This window comes from Ursus arctos, unplaced genomic scaffold, assembly GCF_023065955.2.
Source record: "Ursus arctos isolate Adak ecotype North America unplaced genomic scaffold, UrsArc2.0 scaffold_14, whole genome shotgun sequence".
NCBI classification, from domain to species: domain Eukaryota; kingdom Metazoa; phylum Chordata; class Mammalia; order Carnivora; family Ursidae; genus Ursus; species Ursus arctos.
In genome coordinates, this window is record NW_026622808.1 from 43,642,169 (window position 1) to 43,665,021 (window position 22,853).

Consider the following 22,853-nt stretch of genomic DNA (forward strand, 5'->3'; position numbering starts at 1 on the left):
GCGTGATACGCCCAAGGGTCATGGTGTTGCCTGGAAAGTGTACCATCTGTGGTTTGATATGGTTGTACTCTCACCACATCATTTATGGTTTCACTGTCACAAATTCAGATGAGATGTGGTTTTATTTTCCTAAGTTCAGAAAGTTGGATTCTGGTGTTCATGACACCTGGTCAGATTCTGGGCATTATCACCCGTCATCTTGGTCTACCCCCATATTAAGGGCTTAGAATAGCAAAAATTGGGATGGAGATGTCTTGAAACAACTTACTGTGCAGGCAACAAAATGTCTCCTTCTCTCACACAGCCATTACAACTTCCAAGTATATATGGGTGCTACCGGACCACCTCCTGTATTGATCTATTTAGAGAGGCTGCTACCTTTTGGATTAAATATGAATTTTGCAACTTGAAAATGTATTCTTATTTGTCAATCTGAAAAATAATAGGCATTATAGTGCTACTGAGCTAAGGCATAGTGGTTTGTATTCAGATAACTTGGAGGAAAATTGTCATTTGGAGCCTATTTCTAGCAGGTGGCCCCTCTGCATAGCAAGTATAGTCTGAGAGTTTGTCAGAACAACAAACGCAATTCACAGTCACAAGAAGGGAGAGGGCTTTCAAAAAGTGCTTGAGAAATAGTCTGAGGTCATTAATGTCTAGGCTAAACCACTCATTGGACTTCTCCTTGAACTGGCCTTTTATGATTATAAGCAGAAATGTACATTTACTTTTGCCCATTCTGTTCCTAGCTAGAGAAAATAAAATTGTGACCTTCACTTCTTTTTATTTCATTTGCTGTCCTAAAAATTCAAGCTCACTTTGCTGGGCAACAAGAGGCCTATATCCCACTCCCCCTTTTGTGATCATAAGCTGAGGTTATGTGGATCCTAAAATCTGGTCATTGACCAGATTCCTACCAGAGTCCTGCAATGAGATTACTCTCAGGAACAGCTCTGGTTTCAGTTACTTAGGTTCTACTGGGGTAGCAGGGAGTCTAACTGAATTTAGCAAAGTAGTCTCCCGAAAATAGATGTTCAACAAATAGGTGTTGTTCTGAACCTAATATAACAGTCACCTTTGTACATTTGTATTAATGGAAAAGAGACACAGCCATGGATAATCAAAGGCCTTGGTTTTAAAATCCAGGACAAGGACACTTTGTAGGGTTGCAACTTGAGATCATTTTACGTGAACTAATAAGGACTTCATTTAGCATTTCTCCGGCATTCCCACATCCGAGCATGATGTAGAAACGTCCCTGTGTTTTTAAGATGGGTTTCATTGCTGTATCTTTGAATTTTTAGCTCTTGTTCTGACAAAAGTTTTCTTGGGGCACTCTGGGAGATGCCACATTGCCTATTTGCCTTGTTTTCTGCTTTAGAATGCTGGCAGTGTTTGAATTACACATTTGTTTTTGCTTTTTTTTTTTTTTTTATCCTCTATAGATGATCACAGTAGGGTGAAGTTAAGACCTTTACCAGGAAAAGACTCTAAGCACAGCGACTACATTAATGCAAACTATGTCGATGTAAGTCAGAAATGTTTTTATAAACCTGTTTCGCATTGTCGAAGAGTGCCACAGAGACTGTTGAACGTGTTTTAATACTGCACAGAGCTTTTCCTAAAAACACAGCCTCTTCAATGTGGAAGGCACTTGAATTATTAACTGGTCTGTGGCATTGCTTTCAACTTACTTTGTGCTGTATCATCTTTGAAGGGTTACAACAAAGCGAAAGCCTATATCGCCACCCAGGGACCTTTAAAGTCTACGTTTGAAGATTTCTGGAGGATGATTTGGGAACAAAACACTGGAATCATTATCATGATTACGAACCTTGTGGAAAAAGGAAGAGTAAGAGCCTCTTGGCTTAATATCTTAAATCATGTACCTTCATTCAAAACCTCTTTATGGAGCACCTGCTGTAGGGTAGGAACTTGACCAGGTATAAAGAGTTAAGGAGATGAAAAGCTTCCTCTCTTGTCCCTACCTCGCTTGTGGTCTGGTGGGAAAGAGCTGAGCGCTTACAAGTCGGAATTAAATGTGGCAAGGGGGATGAATAGAGTGTTTGAATGGGGATGCTGTAAAGGGATGGATACATCCTCCAGGTCTGAGATTTTGTAAAGGAGCTAATACGTGAGGTGAGCTGTGAACAAGGAGGGAGGAGGGTGGAGTTACAGAAGGACCTTCTAAGAGACAGGACAGAAAGCACAATAGGGAAGTTGGAAGAAACATAGTGTAGTGGGGGAACTACTGATAGTTTGGGTGGGGGGTGCGGAAACACTGTTGAAAACACCTTGACCATCATTAAGAGAACCTTTTTTTAAGACGATTAATATTTTAGAGTTAACAGATTAGGAGTTTACATTCTATGATGCGGATTTAGCCTGGAGTAAAAGGCTAAGGCTCAAATTCATTGCTCGGAATGCTACAGCTTCACCTTGACTGTGGAGTCCCTGTGTCACCTTTGGTGACCCAAGTGGTAAAATGAAGGTTTTCACTGTAACGAGACTCTCTTGCAACTCGGAAGGCAGCCCAGCCTCCTCACGTAGCCAGCCGTATTTCTTACGGGCCAAATACAGGTTTCTTTCTGAGGCCCTCTTTAAAGTACGTTGTCTGTTGAAAGGTGGTCATGAATACGAGACCCGTTTCACAAGCGATCTTGCCCAAAGGTGTCCCAAGATTAACCTCTTCAGAGGCATGTCCACCTCTAAGCCATCAGGCCATGTGTTTCTTTTTCGGTTCAACTATATGATGGTACTACCTGTTCTAAACACGCTGGAAATCACGTTACCAACAGTACAATTGTGGCATCAATTGCCGTTGGAACTGACAACTTTTTCCTTTTTGCAGCGAAAATGTGATCAGTATTGGCCAACAGAGAATAGTGAGGAGTATGGAAACATTATTGTCACACTGAAGAGCACAAAAGTACATGCCTGCTACACTGTTCGTCGTTTTTCAGTCAGAAATACAAAAGTGAAAAAGGTATTGAAGGAATATGGGTGGGCTGCCAGGGCATCTCTCTTTAAACTTGTATGAAAATTACTGTACAACCAAGGCCAATTCTCAGAACCAACTTGGCTTTAAAAAAGTATTTTTAAAAAACATTTTTTCACAGCTCCTTTGATTGACATCAATGTATGCTGTGGAAGATACTGGCAGAGCACATAATAGAATGTAACTGGCCTGATTAAATTCTTTAATCTCCTCGTAAAGGCTTCATTTAAAAAAAAAAAAAAAAAGGGTAGTTCTAGGTCTCGGTGACCAGCAACTAGAACAGCATCTGTTTGTGGATTTAGCTTTTCAGTAGCAACCTTCTGACAGTTTTCAAGAGTTATTTTCCCAAACCATGTTCCAAGGAATGCTAACCCTGCAAGATGCTTGCAAAAAGGAGATTCTGCTATTTAATAAGTATGGAAAATGAAGGCTACATAATATGCATTCAGTTTTTTTGCCTAGTGTGTCCTAATACAACTCAACATTACCCTTTCCTATAAACCTGTTAACATCCAATTTCCACACCTTGTGGAAAATGCTGCTTCCAAGTTATCTCGGTTTCTATTGTTCAAAATCTGTTCCATCAAGATTCATGGACCATGACAGCACTACTAGGAGCTCTAGGTAGATGTTCATTAAGAAAATATAAAGTAATTGCTCTAGAGAGACTTAGGAATGGCAGTTGTTTGTAGCAATGGGTATATATATATATTTTTTAAGTCTTGGCCATCTTTGAGAATGTGATAAAACTACAGCTCCCCCCCACCCCGCCCCAGAAGAATTAACATTTATTCAAATTTTTATATATAATTTCGTTGGCTTCAAAACCCATCTGTGATCCAAGGTTAACAGTCTTCTTCTATGTTTAGTTTTCTTCTGAGAATGGCAGAAGTATATAAAAGTCAAGTTGCACTGTATTTCTGTTCTAATAGAGCCGTTAGCTGGCTTAAAGTAACCGATGACCAGCTTATGTGTATAAAGCCCACTGAACCCTTCAGGTATTTAAACATTGCCCACTTACCTTACAAACCACTCAAGTTGGAGCACAGAGGTCATATAGGAACTTTAAGGGGTTTTATGCAAGAGGAAAAAGTAGTAACTGAAAAAGAGGAAGAAACAGGAAAATGAGAGTTAACGGAAGAGTTTGGATATCAGAGCCATCAGGGTTCTTCAGCCCAGGGCCGAACACCTTACGTGCTCTAGCTGATTAATGACCTAGAGTCATCGAAAAAAAAAATTGAAATTTTCAGATATTTATAAGTTCATTGGTTAATTGGTTATAAGAAAAACCTCCAATAGCAAGTTTCCTATTGGGGGAAATTTTTCATCCAAAATGGTTAAAATGTAAAAAGCTCAGCCACTTACAGGACAAGTACTCTGAAAATTTCATTTCTGAATTTCTGAATTTATTATTGACGCTGGAGATTGAGAATCACCTCCTGGAGGACGCACAGCAGCAGCCAGCACACACGCTCCTGAAGGTCTGACCCAGGCAGCAGAGAAAGGATGGGAGTCGGGGCCCACAGTCAGATACCTGAGAGCAAAGGACCACGGCCTTCTGGAGTCGGGGCAGGAAGTCAGAACACGGAGGCTGTGTAGGCAAATTACAAAGTGCTTGAGATGGTTCCACATCTTAAACCATTTTCTCTCCTCGGAGACGTCTGATACTTCACATCCAGCTAGACGATATCTCCACTCCTGGCATGAGAGGGCCACCAAGGGGGAAGTACCTAGCCAGGAACATTCACTTAGGGCACATGAAGTGGAAGGTCGTGTTTCCTACGTTCTTTTTTTTTTTTTTTTTTTTTTTTAAATCCAGAATGCCCACTGTCTGCTTAAAGACCTCTCTCTCCGCCTTTCTCCCAGGGTCAGAAGGGCAATCCCAAGGGTCGTCAGAACGAACGGGTTGTGATCCAGTATCACTACACTCAGTGGCCTGACATGGGGGTTCCTGAGTACGCCCTCCCGGTCCTGACCTTCGTGAGGAGATCCTCGGCAGCCCGGACGCCAGAAATGGGCCCTGTGTTGGTGCACTGCAGGTGGGGCCAGCATCTTTCTCCTTCTTGTGCCTGGGAGCCAACATCTGAAGTGGGCAGAGTGGGGGATGTGGACTGCTGGGGCCCTGCTCTGTCTGATTTAGAAACGGAGTCTCCCGCTGAAAACTGGGACCAGTACGGCCTGTTGGGGTTCTGTAAAATCACTGCATTCTCAGAACGTTCAGAAATCATCCGCTATTTCAGGGGCTACAACAAAATCTGCTCTTGGAGAATGAATCTCCAGTTTTTATAACATCTATTATTAATAAAATCCCCAATTGTTTATAGGGAATCTGGAAGCTACTCCTATTACACAGAAGTCTGACCTTAAACACAAGTTCAGGGCTTTCTGCACTGGAGCGTTTGAGGCTTTGCATATGGGTTTTCTGTAAAGGGCTCCTCCAAATAATAAAGTTTATTGTAGGAGTGCAAAGATTTTTAATTTTTTTAGTTGATCCATACTCTAAGAAGGACCTTTTTCAAAGCACTGGGAAAGCCTTTTTTCCCTTCTTAACTACCTTAAACAACTTTAGTACGTGGTTTAAAAGTACTTTTATTATCTTTCATTTGTAATTGCATTCTTGGCTTTTTTTTTTTAACTTCGGTATTCAAATAGATGCTCGCTCTCCTGTGAGCTATGTCCCAGAGCTGCGTGGCATTTTCTAAGCGTTTTTTCTGGGCTGCTGTTCATAACATGTGATCACAAAGCAAGTCGTTGGCAGATGTTGGAACCCATCTCCTGCTTAAAGCCTCATGAAAAGTACATTTTTTTGCAAACCCATTGAGGAATCGCTAAAATAGACATGAAAGTCTGTCAACGAGCCGGGGTATCCATGGAGTAGCCATGTGAGGTGGGAACCTGTTGGGGGATTCTTGTTCATCAGTACGGCAGAACTCCCATCTTCCTGACTGTTGTTTTTCTGTTTTGGTTTTGTGTTTTAACAATGAGGAAGTGTGAATAGAAGAGGCCAGATTTTGCAGGCGTCCTATTCTGATTCCATACTGGGCTGACTGAAGGAAGCCACCCTTTAGCTGGGAAGTTTGTTAATACTGAACAGACTAGGGAGGGGCGCAGAAAGGGGACTTACTGAAAGGATAATGGGAGCTCCAGTACCAGGCACAAACTTAGGCATCAAGGATGCAAACTCCCTACCGGGGGCCTCAGCACACGGGGTTCCGGTGGGGGGATGGCTCTGCCAAGAAGGGCCGCTCTCCGTCCCTGGCGTCCCTGACTTACATGCTTGGCTTGAGCCGCAAGTGGGGCTGAGAAAGCAAATACATATGCAACATTTTACTCCAGCTGCTGTGGTATTTCTAAAAAGGCTGTCTTTGCTCCCCCTCAAGACTCGTGGGAAGTGTCCTAATGAAGTTTTGGGATGCCGTCCACAACGGATAACCTGTGTCAACTCTCCTCGGTTATCTAAACAACCAGGTGGTTTCTAAGCTCATGCGCTACCCAGACGGTCATCTTTCCGGTCCGCGGTAGCAGCTGAGTGTCGCCCTCTCTTGCAGCGCCGGCGTGGGCAGGACAGGCACCTACATTGTCATAGACAGCATGCTGCAGCAGATCAAAGACAAAAGCACAGTCAACGTCCTGGGGTTCCTGAAGCATATCAGGACACAGCGTAACTACCTCGTCCAGACTGAGGTGAGGAGCGGCTGCGGGCGCGCTCGAGAGATTCTGGCGCGTGCTTTCAATGCAAGTCGAATGGTACTGAGGAGAAAATTCATTCTCGTAGGGCCTGAAGGGATGTCCAGGTTTGTATCAGAAGCTGCGCTGACCACGATCCTAGTCTTTGCCTCCCAGTTTTCCGTTTCTGCGTGGATCTTACCTGTGGTTTCTCAGTAATTCACCCACACTTCGGAAGCAGGTGCAGCCGTGTCTGGTGCTGTGCTTGACGCTGTGGGGAATTCAACGTGTCGTCGGGCCTCAGAAGTAGAATGCTTCTAACAGCCTCCGTTCGACACGTGTCTCCCCGGCCTTGCTGCACTGAACCTACTGTTGGGGGCATGGTATGGGAAACACGGTCCTGACCCTAAAGTAAGTTAGGAGGGATAAACCAGTCAGTGTCAGAGCAAGCCACCTCGCTGTAAATGCTTGAAGGGGTGCACGGGGGAGTCGCCGCGGGAAGAGTTGATCTGAGGTCGGTTTCATGACGCGGAGAGAGGTGGCTACCCCCTCAGCCGCTCTCCTCATTCCGTCCCTTGTAGGAGCAGTACATTTTCATCCACGATGCCTTGTTGGAAGCCATTCTAGGAAAGGAGACTGAAGTATCTTCTAATCAGCTGCACAGCTATGTCAACAGCATCCTGATACCAGGAGTTGGAGGAAAGACACGGCTGGAGAAGCAATTCAAGGTAGTTCTCTGAATAAACCTCTGGGGTAAAAAAAGAGTAAAGAAATGGCTTGAGTTTGGGGGTCCTATCTTTTTGGCATGAATGGACAGACTGAAAGGAAGTACCATTTCCATTCTTCACATGTAACGAGAAGAAAATAAAGTAAGTTTCAACCTGTGTATGAACTGTTGGGATTCACGTAGAGAGCACGGTGCTGTATTTCCTTCTGAGCCACTTAGGGCTTCATCTGAATGTAAACACCATCGGCCCCCGGGCCACAGTGACCTAATTATAAGTCCAAAAATAGCCTCTGTATTTTTTCTGAACTAACGTATCTTATCCTTAAGAATGATTTATTTTTAGGACAGTATGTTAACTAATAAGCTACTCGAAAGACTATAATGTAGAAACTAAAAGAGAGTTACTAAGGAATACCAGAGAGAAGCTACCTTTCCCCAAAAGGATTCTTCTTTTGCTTGGATAAGGGCATGAAGGAGTTTAAAGCCAGTTAAGCTTTATATGGAATTAACTGAGGGAAAGGTTAAAAAAAAAAAAAAGACTATAAGGACATTAAAGTAATTGATTAAGATCAGTAAGAACTGTCCTTTATCCTAACCTCAAATACTTTTCCTCCCATTACTAACTAGTCTCTCATTAGTCTTTTAAATTTTTTTTTATTATTCCATACGTAATTTCTCATTTTGTATCAAGATAGAATGAGGTGAATTTGTGCAGTTGTACTTTTCACGGTAAAACTTTCCATAGATTGTGAAACCATCATTTGAATCATTGAGACTGCCAAGCAAATTAACGAGCAAAATTAATCTGTTTTTCGTTCCATAACGATCTTAAATTTCTAGCTCTCCTTTTATAACATCCTAACTATTCGAAAAACCATTGAGGTAATTAATAATGAGGACATCGTATCTCATTTTAAGTATGTAAAATTACTTCTTAAAAAAAGTTAAGTACCCACCGTTTCTTAAATTCTGCCTTTTCTATTTCTGCAATATTTGTTTCCACATATTTTGATGAATTTTTTAAGAGAAATCTCTTCATTCCATTGGAAACCTGGTAATTGGTTCTTTGGTAAGCACTAACCACTTTAGAACTTAAGTAAAAGGAAAAAAAACGAGGATCCAAAACTTGAAAACTACACCCAGGGCCCTGGACAGCAGTAGTAAAGCGTTCAGAGGAGGTCGTTCCCTCATGTTAAAATGGACCCTCTCCCTGCTAAAAAAAAAAACAAAACAGGATTCGACCAAGCTATATAAGAAGAGGAAGAATAACCAAACTACTGGGCTACTTAGAGTGGCCTTAGAACAATGTTTAGTTTAGTTCAACAGAAAGGTACTGAGAACCTAGTCAGTTATGGTCAAGAAAGTACGCTTAGCTCCTGTGACCATAAAGCAGTCTTTTCTAGTGTAGCCCCACCTGACTCATGTGCCTGTGAGAAGTTACGGAAGACAAATGCCAAAAAGTAGTGACATTTTCAACAGAAAAGTCCAGACCAATTCAAAAAATATCTGCTGCCCACATTGAACCTGTTGCCTGAAGCCTACGGCCTGATAGAAATAAGACAAGCTTACATATAACCACAGTAGTGGGACAGAAATAACCACTACTGAAACACAAAAATATATTCTTTGGGATAGAAAAATGTTTTTGCTCTTTAGTAATCCAGTTACTGACTGGCTTTTTTTTTTTTTTTGCCAGATCAAGCAAATGCTATCAATTATAACTTTGTTTTGTTATTTCCCAGCTTTACTGAGATGTAACTGATATGTAACATTGTATCAATTTAAGGTATAGAAAGTAATGACTTGATTCTTGCATCTATTACAAAACGATTATCACAATAAGGTTAGTGAATGAATGAAAACTAAAATGTTGCTTTTCTTTCAGCTGGTCACACAATGTAATGCCAAGTATGTGGAGTGCTTTAGTGCTCAGAAAGAGTGTAACAAAGAAAAGAACCGAAACTCTTCAGTCGTGCCGTGTAAGATCTTAAAATCAGTTTGACTTGATAGAGTGTGTTAGTATTTTTTCATTGAATTTTATGTATTATGTAAGGAGGCCGCAACTACCAAGGGGAATAGTTAGGCCAGGCGGATGAAGGCAGTTTGATCAAACTAGGAGGGGGGTTGTCTGTGCCAGCAAACTGTTGTGTCAGTGTGACATGAAGTCTAGCTTCCGTTCACCCCGAAATTCAAGAATTATGGTACTTCTACATTTTAACTTAAAAAAAAAATAAAGTAAAGCCATGATCACTGTGGCATTAATACCCCTAGAACACTGAAGAGTCTCTGATTAATCTGTACAACTGGAATGCATTATTCCATTATTCTGGTGTTGAGATCAAGGCACTGGGGGTAGATGGGAACCTTTGTATAAATAACTCGGGACCTAGCAGAGGGTACTGAGTGAGCTGTAGACACAAGCATGGGTGGTCACCGGAGAGAGTCTCTTTACTGACAAAGGCCACCATTTTCTAAGCACGTTACAGGGAAAAAAATATGGGTAAGGGAATGGCAAAAGAGCAAAAGTACAATGTGTTGGTATAATTGTAAGAATATCCAAGCAGGGCCAAAAATTATCTGAAATCCTCTGTCATCTCTGCACAGAGTGTTCTCTTCGTGATCTGCTGTGAAAACCTCTCTCACAGTAAGATTTTATTCCTGTAATGCCTCTACCCTTCTGGGAATGTGCAGCAAAATTCCATTTACATTCTGCCTTAGCTGACACTTTAGCTCAGTTAAAAATATAGGTGAGTTTTAAAATGAAAGGGGAGCCAGGGAAATAGATTACTCACCAAGTGAACCTCAGGAAGCGTTATTGGTTCTGTGTGTGTTATAAGGCAAATGTGGTGTTTTTGTGTTTTTTTTTCCATACCATAGCCGAGCGTGCCCGAGTGGGTCTTGCACCGTTGCCTGGAATGAAAGGAACAGATTACATTAATGCTTCTTATATCATGGTGAGAGTCAACAGTTAATTATAAATAAATTCAATTAAACTAAAAGGTGCTAAAGAGCAGATACCACCTATGTAGCTGATTGCATTTTTCAAATAATTTCTCGATGTGTAATATAAAAATTAGAGCGATTTCTGTATCTGGCGACCTCTAACAAAAGACTCCTACTAGTCAGCGGGGGTACAGAAATACTTAAAGAAAAGTGTGTGTTAAGGAATTAATTTTCTTGTTAATTTCACCCATCTAGTGTTGGAATAAATGTTGAAATTGCTGTGAAGTAAAAGCAGCAGGGGCAACTAAAAGGGACTTGTGCGTGGAGAGGGAATGATCCGCACGTGTTAGCGTATTTATCTAAAAATTAGCACATGTACGGACTGCCTTTTTCAGTGGTTTAAGTGGGGGCAGAACAATGCTGTCTTATCTCAGGAACGTGTTTTACTACCACCAACGTCAGAATAAAATGTTTCTAACTGCTGATTTTTCCATCTCCCTAACTGAAGGGCTATTATAGGAGCAATGAATTTATTATAACCCAGCACCCTCTGCCACATACTACGAAAGATTTCTGGCGAATGATTTGGGATCATAACGCACAGATCATTGTCATGCTGCCAGACAACCAGAGCTTGGTAAGCAAAGCACATCTGCGATATATTAATGAGCCTGTGAGGCCATAGCATAAATCATTTTGATACCTTCCCACAGGGCTCCACTGTCTGTATGTGCAAGGGAGGGGCATCTAGACTTATCTTTTTTTTTTTTTTTTTTTTTTTTAAGATTTTATTTATTTATTCGACAGAGATAGAGACAGCCAGCGAGAGAGGGAACACAAGCAGGGGGAATGGGAGAGGAAGAAGCAGGCTCATAGTGGAGGAGCCTGATGTGGGGCTCGATCCCGTAACGCCGGGATCACGCCCTGAGCCGAAGGCAGATGCTTAACTGCTGTGCCACCCAGGCGCCCCCCATCTAGACTTATCTTTAAGTCTGAATAGGTTCCTTTTGTATTCTTAAAGTTACTGTCCCTCTCCACTCCTTACTTGATTCTCTCATGCAGTATGTGGCAGGGCAGAAGGTTTTGGAAAAGGGCCTTTGAGTAACCTCATTAACATATGACCTTAACCTGACCTCTCAGTCTCCGTGTGTCACTTGTGAAAAACAAAATAGCAGCTAACATTTAAGTATGGAACTGTGTTTACATGAATTAACTCACTTAATCCTCTCCACCACTTTATGACACAGGGACTATTATCATTTCATTTAATAGCTAAGAAAATTGAGGGAAGTAACTTGCCTAAGGGCATATACACAAATAACTGGAGGCAGGATTTGAACCTGAGTGACCTGTCCTTTAATTTTTTTGCTATGCTATTCGTCTCACCCCCACATCAGAGAAAGGTTTCCCAGCCCTCTCCCAAAACACATTTATATCAAAAGTACTAATAACGTATCATTTTTTCTCCCCCATTCCATAGGCAGAGCACATCCATTACAGGGAAGGAGGTACAGAAAGGCTATTTTGTTCCAATGTAAAGGTGCTTTTAAGACCTTGACGGAGCTACGGCCCCTTTCTCTCCTCCCCTGTGTCTCGAGATTATATAAAAGAAGGGTGAACAAATTTATCAAGATGAGCTTAACTTTCAGAATTAGTTGGGTCTTCAGAAGTTATTATGAGGACATGTAAGCCCACAAAACAAAAACAAAAACCAATGAGGAGCTGCTTCCCTGAGTATCAGATTAGTGAATTTTTTAATCAAGAAAGAACAGCCTGTGATTGAACCCCTAGTCTTGATGACATGCATTTGACTGTGTGCCCAGTCGGTAGGAACTTCTTCACTTTGTCGCATTTTGCTCCAGCTTCAGAATACCAAGACTGCTTCTGTATGATAGAATGGCAACAAAATTGAGAATCTTAAGCTAAAAACTGGAGTGTAAATTTTCAAATTAGCTGGCAATAGGGGTCTATTCTGTTTGGCATGTGGAAATTGGAGGCACTTAGGGTTGTTAAAACGTTCATTTGCTGGATGAGTCAGTATTTTGTTATTGTCACTTAACACGGGACAGTCACCAAAAGCATCTACCCACAGGCTCATTTGTAGGGGGCAGGCTGGACCACCTGAGTCCATACAAGCTCTGCAGACAGTGAGGACCTTGACATGCCCCGGAACAGGTCATCTCTGTGTCTCAGGCTGGGGGAGACCTGGCTAGAATCCTGCATGTCTGCATTCTCAGCTCTGGGGTTGAAAGTCAGGTTTATTAGTGAACACTTTTCCTAAAAATGTCTGTAGATTCTCTTTGTTTGCTTTATTATTTATCACTGCAATAACTTGTCAAGACCATGATGCTGTGAGTAGCCCAAAGTCACTGGTTCTTGGTTCAGAAAGCACTGTTATAGGTACAGGCATCTTTGATCTACAAATACATTTGTAAGCAAAATAACCACGAGACCAGAGTTCCTGCTGAATTAAGAAGCAGCATGTATTTTTCATAGTCTTTGAAGATGATCAGTTATTCCCTAGTTTGCTGTCTGTATTCAGAAGGGGTTTGTTTTTTGTTCTTGTTTTTGCCTTTCTTCCACCATTATTAAAATCCCTTTGGCAGTTATTAGGCCAATTTGATAATTTACTATTCATGTTAATTTCTTAGAGGTACGTAATGTTGTCATTCCCACTTTTCAGATATGAAAATTAAGGCCCAGATCAATTTATTCAGGATCACATCCAATCCTAAATCCTAGCTTAACCTGTGCATATTGATTAAATGTATAGGCCCTGTCCATTATTACCTATCTTTAATATCTATTAAAAGGGTCTTTCTTACTTCCATTTCCTTGGACAAAATGTATTAAAACCCCTGACAGTTACAGACTTCTTTTGTATAGACTAAACCCAATTGCTAATCTGTTTCCCCTTATGCTGAGCTTTAAAAATAAAAATGTACTTGGCAATAAGCTATATTGAAACTTGAAAGGGTGATAAGTCTTATTGGACTGTTGGCTCATTTCTGATGCAACAATGTAAGATTAAACAAAACCTTCTTTGTTTTGAACATTATTCAGAATTATTTCTGACTTCACTAGTAGTATCTAAGCATTTTCAGGAAAATGCCCGTAGAAATGTAAATATGCCAGGCAAAGTAGAGTTTGCCATTTGAACTGATGAGAAAAAGAAGCACAGCAGTGAGGGTCAGGGGTCTTATTCTAATCATTGTATTTCTCACAAAATCTCCAATCTGTGCACCCCTTACCTTTTTCTTAAGTCTCCACAGTTTTCAGGGATGGAATTCAAGTACCCCGCCTGAATATTTATTTTTAATCCTAAAATAGATGAACATTTAAAGCTTGCCGGATTCAAGGCTGAAAGCCTTTTTCTATGTTAATCTCCATTTGAAGCCTAACATGGATAGATTAAGTTGTCTTTGAAAGAGCACTTTGTACTTCGGGCCAACATAAGCTTACTTACACTCAACCTCTTCCCACACATTACCGTTTAGTAGCAGTGTGATTTGAGACAACGTATGGACTTCTCTGAGCCTTGATGTTCTCCTCGGTAAAGATGGATGATAAAAACCCCTTACCTCACTAGTATATTGTAAAAATTAAGATAATGTTGAAGAAATTCCTTGACAAAATCCTAATCAACTGTAGAACTGTTTTCATAATCCATAGGAAGTAAAAACCAGGATGTCTTAGTTGCTTAAGCAAGGGTGAAATAATATACTAAGTCCAATTGAGAAATGTTCTAGAATGTATTATAATAAGGAAAAAAAAAAAAGATCTAGGTCGATTAATTTTAATATATCACCTCTAGAGGGAGCATTTTTGGTTGTTACAGTGACCTAGGTGGGAAGTGCTAGGAAATGGTTACTATCAAGTATATTTTACAGTCACCACTGAACTTGGTGAACTGGGCATGATTAAATGGTGACTCGGGAGGTACGGGAGGTGGCAAACATTATATATCAATTTGCAAGAAAATTCAAAAACAAATGTTTGACAGCACTGCAGAGGAGTTTTTTCTTTGTGGGGGGGTTCCCATAGGCAGAAGATGAGTTCGTATACTGGCCAAGTCGAGAAGAATCCATGAACTGTGAGGCTTTTACCGTCACCCTTATCAGCAAAGACAGACTGTGCCTCTCTAATGAAGAACAAATTATCATCCATGACTTTATCCTTGAAGCTACACAGGTAACTTAAATCTCTGTTTCTCAGTAACAGTCCTACCTGGGCCCTGCATCATCTTTCTAAGTAATAATAAGATCACTTGCCACCCTCGAGACAAGCCCAGGCGTTTGAGTATGACTTAATTTTAAATATGTACACTTCCCTTTTCCTTCCTTCAAATATTTGCTTTTTCCAGCTGGGTAGATGAAATGTAACAGTTCCTCGGATTGAGCATGCATACAAATAGGTCTGTTGACCTAATTATGAAAACAATATACTAGAGCTCAGTATTCTCTTTGCCACCAGATATGTAAACCTTGCAGTGTGTTACAGATGATAATAGTAAGACTTTAAGTAAATGACATTTTGATGTGTAATAACATTATGGAGTGGAAAAGAGAGGAGCTACTGTATATTAATAACTTAAGTGATGATCTAACCCTTTGTCTTTTTTTCCTTTAAATTTACAGATAAGATAGAATAGGCTATAAAGTCTCTTAAAATTTTATTGTTCCCTGAACAAAATAGGATTCTACTATCATGACCTGGTCATTTTTTAAGGGCACGCAGTCCTCCCTAGTATTTGGCATTCTTCAGTTATCTCTAATACATACTTTCTTAGGAGCAAGTTCTAGTCCCCAGATTACAGGTGTCAGGAAATAAAGGATGGGCTATGACTTCTTCCATTGGTTACAGGATGACTACGTCCTAGAGGTTCGGCACTTCCAGTGTCCCAAATGGCCTAACCCAGATGCCCCCATCAGCAGTACTTTCGAACTTATCAATGTCATCAAGGAAGAGGCCTTAACAAGGGATGGCCCCACCATTGTTCATGATGAGTATGTATCTATTTCTCAATTCTAAAATTCAGACATTTTTCTTGTTGAATTGCTAAGGGAGTGGAAAGGGAAGATCGTGACCATTCTGTGGTACCACTGTGTACAGGGACCACTGTGTACAGGGGCCTGTTGTAGATCTGTTTGCATTGTAATGTGTCAGGCCCTTCCCAGGCTTCAGGTATTCCTGGAATGTATGTTCTGGAAGGTCAAAGCACTATACCAGCCTACAAAAGTAGACTTGCAAGCTTTCTGAGGTTTTATGTTTCCAAAACACTAATTAAATAGATCATGTAAATAGTTAATTAATAGCTTAATAGTTACATGTATTTTTATATCCCTACAGTGAATTTCAGCAAACACTTATTAGAGAAGAAAACTTTTTAAATATGGTTTAGTTGATTAGGGGTGAAAAAGTTACTATTAATGATGAATTTAGAGTTTACAATGTGTTTTGAAGTTTAAAGAATAGGACTCTCAAAGAGAACAAATCATTGGCTCCTGGTGTCAGAGCTTCTAGGCATCCACATGGTATTCAAACCCAGACACTTTCCTCTTTAGTCATAGATGAACCTTATGGTATGTGGATGTTTGGAGTCAAGCTTCATGGCTGGGATTGACCTGTAAGTTAGTGGTGTAATCCCAGATTGTTTAGAATCTCACAAGCTTTTAGCTAATGTGGCACCAATTATAGATCATTTCTTTAAAAAAAAGAAAACATATTTATTTATTTTGGAGGGGGGAGCAGAGGGAGAGAAGCAGATTCCCCCCTGAACATGGAGTCCAAGTGGGGCTGGATTCCGACCTGACCAAAACCAAGAGTAAGACGCTCAACCGACTAAGCCACCCAGGCGCCCCTGTATCCTCATTTCTGTTTCACTTCCAAGGGAGCTCCTTTGGTCAGCAAATTCTCAGTGTATCCATTATGTTCATTAAATTAGCAGCTACTCTGGAAGCATAGTGATTAGTCAGTTTGAAAGTAAAGCTTATTGTGAAGTCTTTTTTTCTAAGTTAATGCTGTGACATGAAGTGAACACAGACTTTCAGCTTGGGTCAGCACCTGTACCTCAAATCATGGTTTCCTTGTATTTGAAGATGGCCATATTATTGGCTGCTTCCAGAGATTTTTATGTTCTTTTTTAGGAAATAATGACTATTTCAAAATGTTGGCCCGACTCTTAATTAGATTAAGGTTAGTGGGGGGGGGGGAACATTATAGTCAAAGCTTTAGTTAAATACACTGAGATGCCTAGAAACACGGCACCTGCCAGCAGTGTTTAAATAGCATAGCCAGCATCAGAATAACTGGGCAGCTATTACTGGTCTATGAAAATTTGGGGTATGCAGTTATAGTATAAAATTAGGGCTGCTTCTATAGTTTTTCCCCCACTAATCTGTATTAGCCTTCCAAATACCTCTGGGTTTTGCCAGCTTCTGCCCATTCAGACTGAAATCTAATGCTGCCGCCCAGTTCTGTGACTGATTTTGCTATTATTTTGTGCTTAATTCCGTAATGCAGCTAAACTTATATTTCATGGTAAGGGATGTGGGAAAGAAAAAAACTAGCAACTTGTGAAACCATTTAAAAAGAACTATTCGATTTGTTTGTATTCAGTGTTGGGGGTACGTTGTCTTATTCAGTGATTTTTATTTTCTGCCGCGTGCTATGTCACCTGAAATGAATCAAGTGCCGCTTGTTCTCAGGCCTACATAAGAAAAGAGCAAATTAATTCTGAACTAGATCAGCACGAAACATGTTCCTTCCCTTATCCACTGGTGGAGAGATAGGCAATTCTACAGAAGTTATTTTTCCACGTGACCCCAGCAAATTTGAAATTTTTTAACACTGCTAGAAGGAGTGTGGTGTTCTGAACACCAGTTAGCTTTCGGTTTCCATGTGACCTACTATCCCTTCCTGATGGCCTACAAATTAAAACCAAACTCATCTTCCCCGCCTGTCCCCAGCCACAGAGTTGTGCAAACCAGAGACATACCAGAGTCCTTTCGGTATGCCCCCTCACCTCCACATTTCACTGGCCACGAGTCTACTTGATGTCGCCCTTTCATTCGGTACACTTTTCAAATTCCTTTACGGTCTGGTCGAAGCAGTCCTCCATTGAATGACTTCCTGCAGGCCCCGTTGCCCCTGCAAATACTGTTTCCTGAAAGAGGGCTCCTTCAGTCAACACTTTAAAAGTCACTCTCTTTGGAACTGTTCCTAACTCCTCCCTGAGGTGATCATTTAAAATACTAACGAACATCACATTCTTACCGATGCTGTTCCTGTGCAGCATATCCTATTGCAACGACTTGTTCACAGGACTGTCACCCCCACCTTGCTGAGACCAGCACAGGTAACACATCTGTCCCAGTCTCCACTGGGTGAAGCTCAATGCCCGGCACACGGTGGGTATTGTACTTCAAACCGACCTACACATTAGGGGTATGTACGGTATCCTGAATACGAGCTTTCTCCAGGGAGCCTCGTGCCTTGCATTTTGTTTACCATTATTTTGCTACTTACAAATGCTTAAGCTCTGTCGAAGGTAGAATTGAGCAGGCCTGGAGAGAAGGCCTAACTGCTTGCACTCAAGTCAAAGAGTTGCTATTTATTGAGTCTTCACAGAGATCTCTTAACAACTACTCTCCGGGTTCTCAGCTGGGTGCCAGATGGATGAAGTTTCTAGATAAAATTCCACACCCAAAAGTAAACTGATTGTGCTGGTCTTCAAATACAAACTGCTTTGTTTACAGCATCCTGTATTCAGAGATTCATCTATCAGCATTACTGTCCGATTTTTTAAGCAGGGACTACGTTCCTACAGAAGAATTTTGGAAGATAAGCACAGTTTTTACAGTCTCATAAGCCTAGATGTTCACAGAACAGTGTCTTGTGCAACTATTTAATGTTATTCCCTCTAGAGATATATCTATCACCCTATTAGATCTCCTAGAAGGCTAATACCGTTAACAGTTCTCAAAGTATGACCTGAAGACTGCGGGTTGGGAAGGAGGCCCTTCCAGGGGATTTAAAAGGTCAAAACTATTTTCATAATAATGCAAAGATACCATTTGCCTTGTTCATTCTCACTCTGATGGCTACCATAATGTGTGCTTGCATGGTTTTGTGTTTAACATTATCTCAGTTCCAATTTTTGGTAAAGTAAATACTGATACATATAGCCCACATAAGCAAAAGCTCTTTGAGGATTACCAATAACCTTTTATTTTCATTTGATCCTGAGATAAGCCATAGGAGATGCAGAGCTATATGACTGCCTTCTGTATCACCTGCAAAGATACCCACAAATAACTAATTCTGTTTTTCGTTTGAACTTCAACATTACTATACTTAGGAGGGTAATTTTAGGATCCCTTCTTCTCACATGAGAAAATAGGCAGTGTGAAGTGAATAGGGCCTGTATACACAAACAGTAAGTGTCAGAGCCAGGACCAGCTAATGTAATTTGTGGGGGTCCCATGTAAAATGAAAATGCAGGAACTCTTGTTCAAAAATTAAGAATTGTTCAAAGGAATAAAGATGCTCACCAGACTTGAGAAAAGAGTGGACGAACTCAGAACCTCAACAAAGAAATAAGAAATACAAAAAGAACCAATAACTGACAAGAAAAATACACTAGTGGGAATCACAGGATGTGCATGTATATTAACATTCCCATTATAGGGGTCCCAGAGGGAGAAGAGAGAGAGAAAGGGGGCAGAAAACTTCCCTAACCTGGGGAGGGAAACAAACATCCAAGTCCAGGGAGCAGAGACCCCCAAACAAGATGAACCAAGGGAAGTCCACAGCAAGACACATAATAGTCACAAAGATAGAGAATCTTAAAAGCGTCAAGAGAGAAGCACTAGTTACTTAGAAAGGAAGCCTCCTAAGGCTCTCAGCTGATTTTTCAGCAGAAACTTGCAGGCCAGAAGAGAGTGACATGATTGATATATTCAAAGTGTAGAAAGGGAAAAACCTATAACCAAGAATACTATACCCAGTTAACATTCAGAATGGAAGAAGAGATAGTTCACCGAACAGAAATGAAGAGATCATCACCACTAATCCGGCCTTAGAAGAAATGCTAAAGATGACCCTTTAAGTGAAAAAGGAAAGGCTGTAAGTAGAAGAAAATTATGAAAAAAATTTCACATACATAGTAAAGGTAGTAGATCAGTCGTAAAGCTAGTATAAAGGTTAAGAGACCAAAGCAGTGAAATTAATTCTATCTAAAGAATTAGTTTAGGGATTCACAGAAAGATGTACCATGCAGCATCATGTACATGAAAGGTGGAGGGGTAAAGTAAAAGTAGCTTTTAGAATGTGTTTGAGCTGAAGCAACCGCCAACGTAAAATCGACTGCTGTACACTAAGGGTGTTATATACAAACCTTAGAGAAACCATAAACCCCAAACCTATAACAGATACATAAAAAAGAGAAAGGAAAACATAACACTAAAGAAAGTCATCAGTCACAGGGAAAAGAGCAAGAAAAGAAGGAACATAGAACTATAAAAATAAATAACCAGAAAACCATGAACAAAATGGCAGTAAGTACGTACCTCTCAGTAATTATTTTAAGTAGTTTAAATGTTCAGTCAAAAGACATAGGTTGGGGGCACCTGGGTGGCTCAGTCGTTAAGCGTCTGCCTTCGGCTCAGGGCATGATCCTGAAGTTCTGGGATCAAGCCCCACGTCAGGCTCTTCCGCTGGGAGCCTGCTTCTTCCTCTCCCACTCCCCCTGCTTGTGTTCCCTCTCTCGCTGGCTGTCTCTGTCAAATGAATAAATAAAATCTTTTAAAAAAAAGACATAGGGTGAATGAATGGAACAAAAAAACAAACAAAAACCCTGTCCAGACACTGCCTATAAGAAACTCACTTCAGCCTCAAACAAATTTACAGCCTGGAAGTTGAGGGGATGGAAAAAGATATTCTGTGCAAATGGAAATGAAAAAAATTGGGGTAGCAGTATTTATATCAGACAAAAGAGACTTCAAAACAATGTAATGAGATAAGGGCTTTACATAATGATAAAAGGATCAGTGGTGCCTGGGTGGCTCAGTAGGTTAAACATCTGCCTTCAGTTCAGGTCATGACCTCAGGGTTCTGGGTTTGAGCCCTGCCTCGAGCTCCCTGCTGAGCAGGGAGTCTGCTTCTCCCTCTGCACCCACCCCTGCTTGTGCGCACTCTCGCAAATAAATAAATTTTGAAAAATTAAAAAAAAAAAAAAAGATCAATCCAACAAGAGGATATACAATTAAAGTATCTATGCACCCAACATACGAGCACCTAAAGATATTAAAATATTAACAAAGGGGGAAACTGACAGTAATAAAATAGATTATCCAGGCAGAAAATTAATAAAGGAAAATTGGCTTTGAACAACACATTGGACCAGATACATCTAGAACATTCCATCCAGAACAGAATACACATTCTTTTCAAGTGCATATGGAATATTCTCCAAGATAGATCACATATTAGGCATAAAACAAGTCTCCATAAATTTAAAAAGACTGAAATCACATCAAACATTTTTTCTGACTACAACAGCATAAACCTAAATTATAAGAAAAAAACGAAAAAATACAAACATATGGAGGATGAGTTAAGAAACCAAAAGGGAAATCAAAAAATACCTGGAGACAAATGAAAATGTGAACACAAAATCTTTGAGATTGAAAATCTTTTGAGATGCAGCAATAGCAGTTTTAAGAAGAAAATTTATAGCAATACAGGCCTACCTCAAACTTGAAAAATCTCAATCTAACCTTAGTAACCTAGAGGAACTAGAAAAAGAACAAACAAAGCCAAAATTTAGTAGAAGGAAAGAAATAATAAAGATCAGAGTGGAAATAAATGGAGACTTAAACTATAGAAAAGATCAATGAAACCAAGACCTGGTTCTTTGAAAAGATAAGCAAGACTGAGAAACATTTAACCAGACTCCTCAAGAAAGAAAGCAGACTCAAATAACAGTAGAAATGAAAGAGAAATTATAACACCAAAAAAATATACAAAGGATTATAGACTACTATTATAAGCCAGCAAATGAGACAAACCTAGAAGACATAGAAAAATTCTTAGAAAAAACTTCCAAGGCTGAATTAGATGTAGAAAATCTAAGCAAACCAATTACTAGTAACAAAACTGAACCTGTAATGAAAACCTCCTAACAAACAAAAGTCCAGGACCAGATGGCTTCACAGGGGAACTCTACTAAACATATTCTTTGAGAGAGAGAGAAAGCAAGTGGGGGGAGGAGCAGAGGGAGAGGGACAAGCAGATCTCCACACTGAGCATGAAGCCCAACAATGGACTTGATCCCACCACCCCGAGATCACGACCTGAGCTGAAATCAGAAATCCGATGCTTAACTGACTGAGCCACCTAGGTGCCCCTCTACCAAACATTTAAAATAGAGTTAATACCTGTTCTCAAACTATTCCCCCCCCCAAAAAAAGAAGGAACCATTCTAAATTTATTCTAAGAGGCCATTACCCTGCTACCAAAACCAAAGATACCACAAAAAAAGAGAAAATTACAGGCAGTATTTCTGACAAACACAGATGCAAAAATCCTTAACAAAATATTAGCAAACTAAATTCAGTTCTGATCTCCAGATCAGATGGGATTTATTCTGAGGATGGTAAGGTTGGTTTGACATCCACAAATCAATCACGATATACCACATTAACAAAACGAAGGATATAAATTATGATTATGGCAACAGATTCAGAAAAAGCATTTGACAAAACTCAACATCTACTCTTGATGATAAAAACTCTCAACAGAAGGGGTTTACAGGGAACATACCTAATATATAATCAAGGCCATATATGACAAACACAGCTAATATTATACTCAATGATGATAAGCTAAAAACTTTTTCTCTAAGATCAGGAACAAAAAAAGGATGTCCACTCTCACCATTTTTATTCAACAAAGTACTGGAAAGTCTAAGCCACTATAAGAAGACAAGAAAAATAATAAGGCATATAAATTGGTAAGGAAGAGGTAAAACTGCCACTATTTGCAGATGGTACTACACACAGAATGAATGAATTTAGTAAAGTTGCTGGATACAAAATCAATATACAGAAATCTGTTGTGTTTCTATACAATAATAAGGAAGTGGCAGAAAACAAGAACACAATCTCATTTATAATCACATCAAAAAGAACACAATAACTAGGCATTAACTTAACCAAGAAGATGAAAGACCTATACTCGAGACTAAAGATGACACAAATAGAAAAATATACCATTCTTAAAATTTAAGTTATTAAAATGTCCATACTACCTAAACTTATAGATTCAATGCAATTCGTATCACAGAATTAGAACAAATAATCCTAAAATTTGCATGGAACTACAAAACACCACTAACAGCCAAAGCAATTTTGAGAAAGAAGAACAAAGCTGGAGGTATCACAGTCCCTGATTTCAAACTATACTACAAAGCTGTAGTAATCAAAACAGTATGGTACTGACGCAAAAACAGACACCTAG

General features: G+C 40.1%; 1 protein-coding gene across 7 annotated transcripts in view; it reads left to right on the forward strand.

Moving 5' to 3' along the window:
* Positions 1 to 22,853, forward strand: part of PTPRG (protein tyrosine phosphatase receptor type G) — a 681,996-nt gene that overhangs the window by 647,232 nt on the left and 11,911 nt on the right. For all 7 annotated transcript variants that reach the window (XM_026501151.4, XM_026501155.4, XM_026501152.4 and 4 more), the window contains 11 exons: positions 1,446 to 1,528; positions 1,718 to 1,852; positions 2,852 to 2,986; positions 4,865 to 5,037; positions 6,547 to 6,682; positions 7,246 to 7,392; positions 9,277 to 9,370; positions 10,269 to 10,345; positions 10,843 to 10,971; positions 14,379 to 14,525; positions 15,198 to 15,340. In XM_026501151.4, the coding sequence (XP_026356936.2) occupies positions 1,446 to 1,528; positions 1,718 to 1,852; positions 2,852 to 2,986; positions 4,865 to 5,037; positions 6,547 to 6,682; positions 7,246 to 7,392; positions 9,277 to 9,370; positions 10,269 to 10,345; positions 10,843 to 10,971; positions 14,379 to 14,525; positions 15,198 to 15,340 (1,399 nt within the window). The remainder of the gene's footprint in view (positions 1 to 1,445; positions 1,529 to 1,717; positions 1,853 to 2,851; positions 2,987 to 4,864; positions 5,038 to 6,546; positions 6,683 to 7,245; positions 7,393 to 9,276; positions 9,371 to 10,268; positions 10,346 to 10,842; positions 10,972 to 14,378; positions 14,526 to 15,197; positions 15,341 to 22,853) is intronic.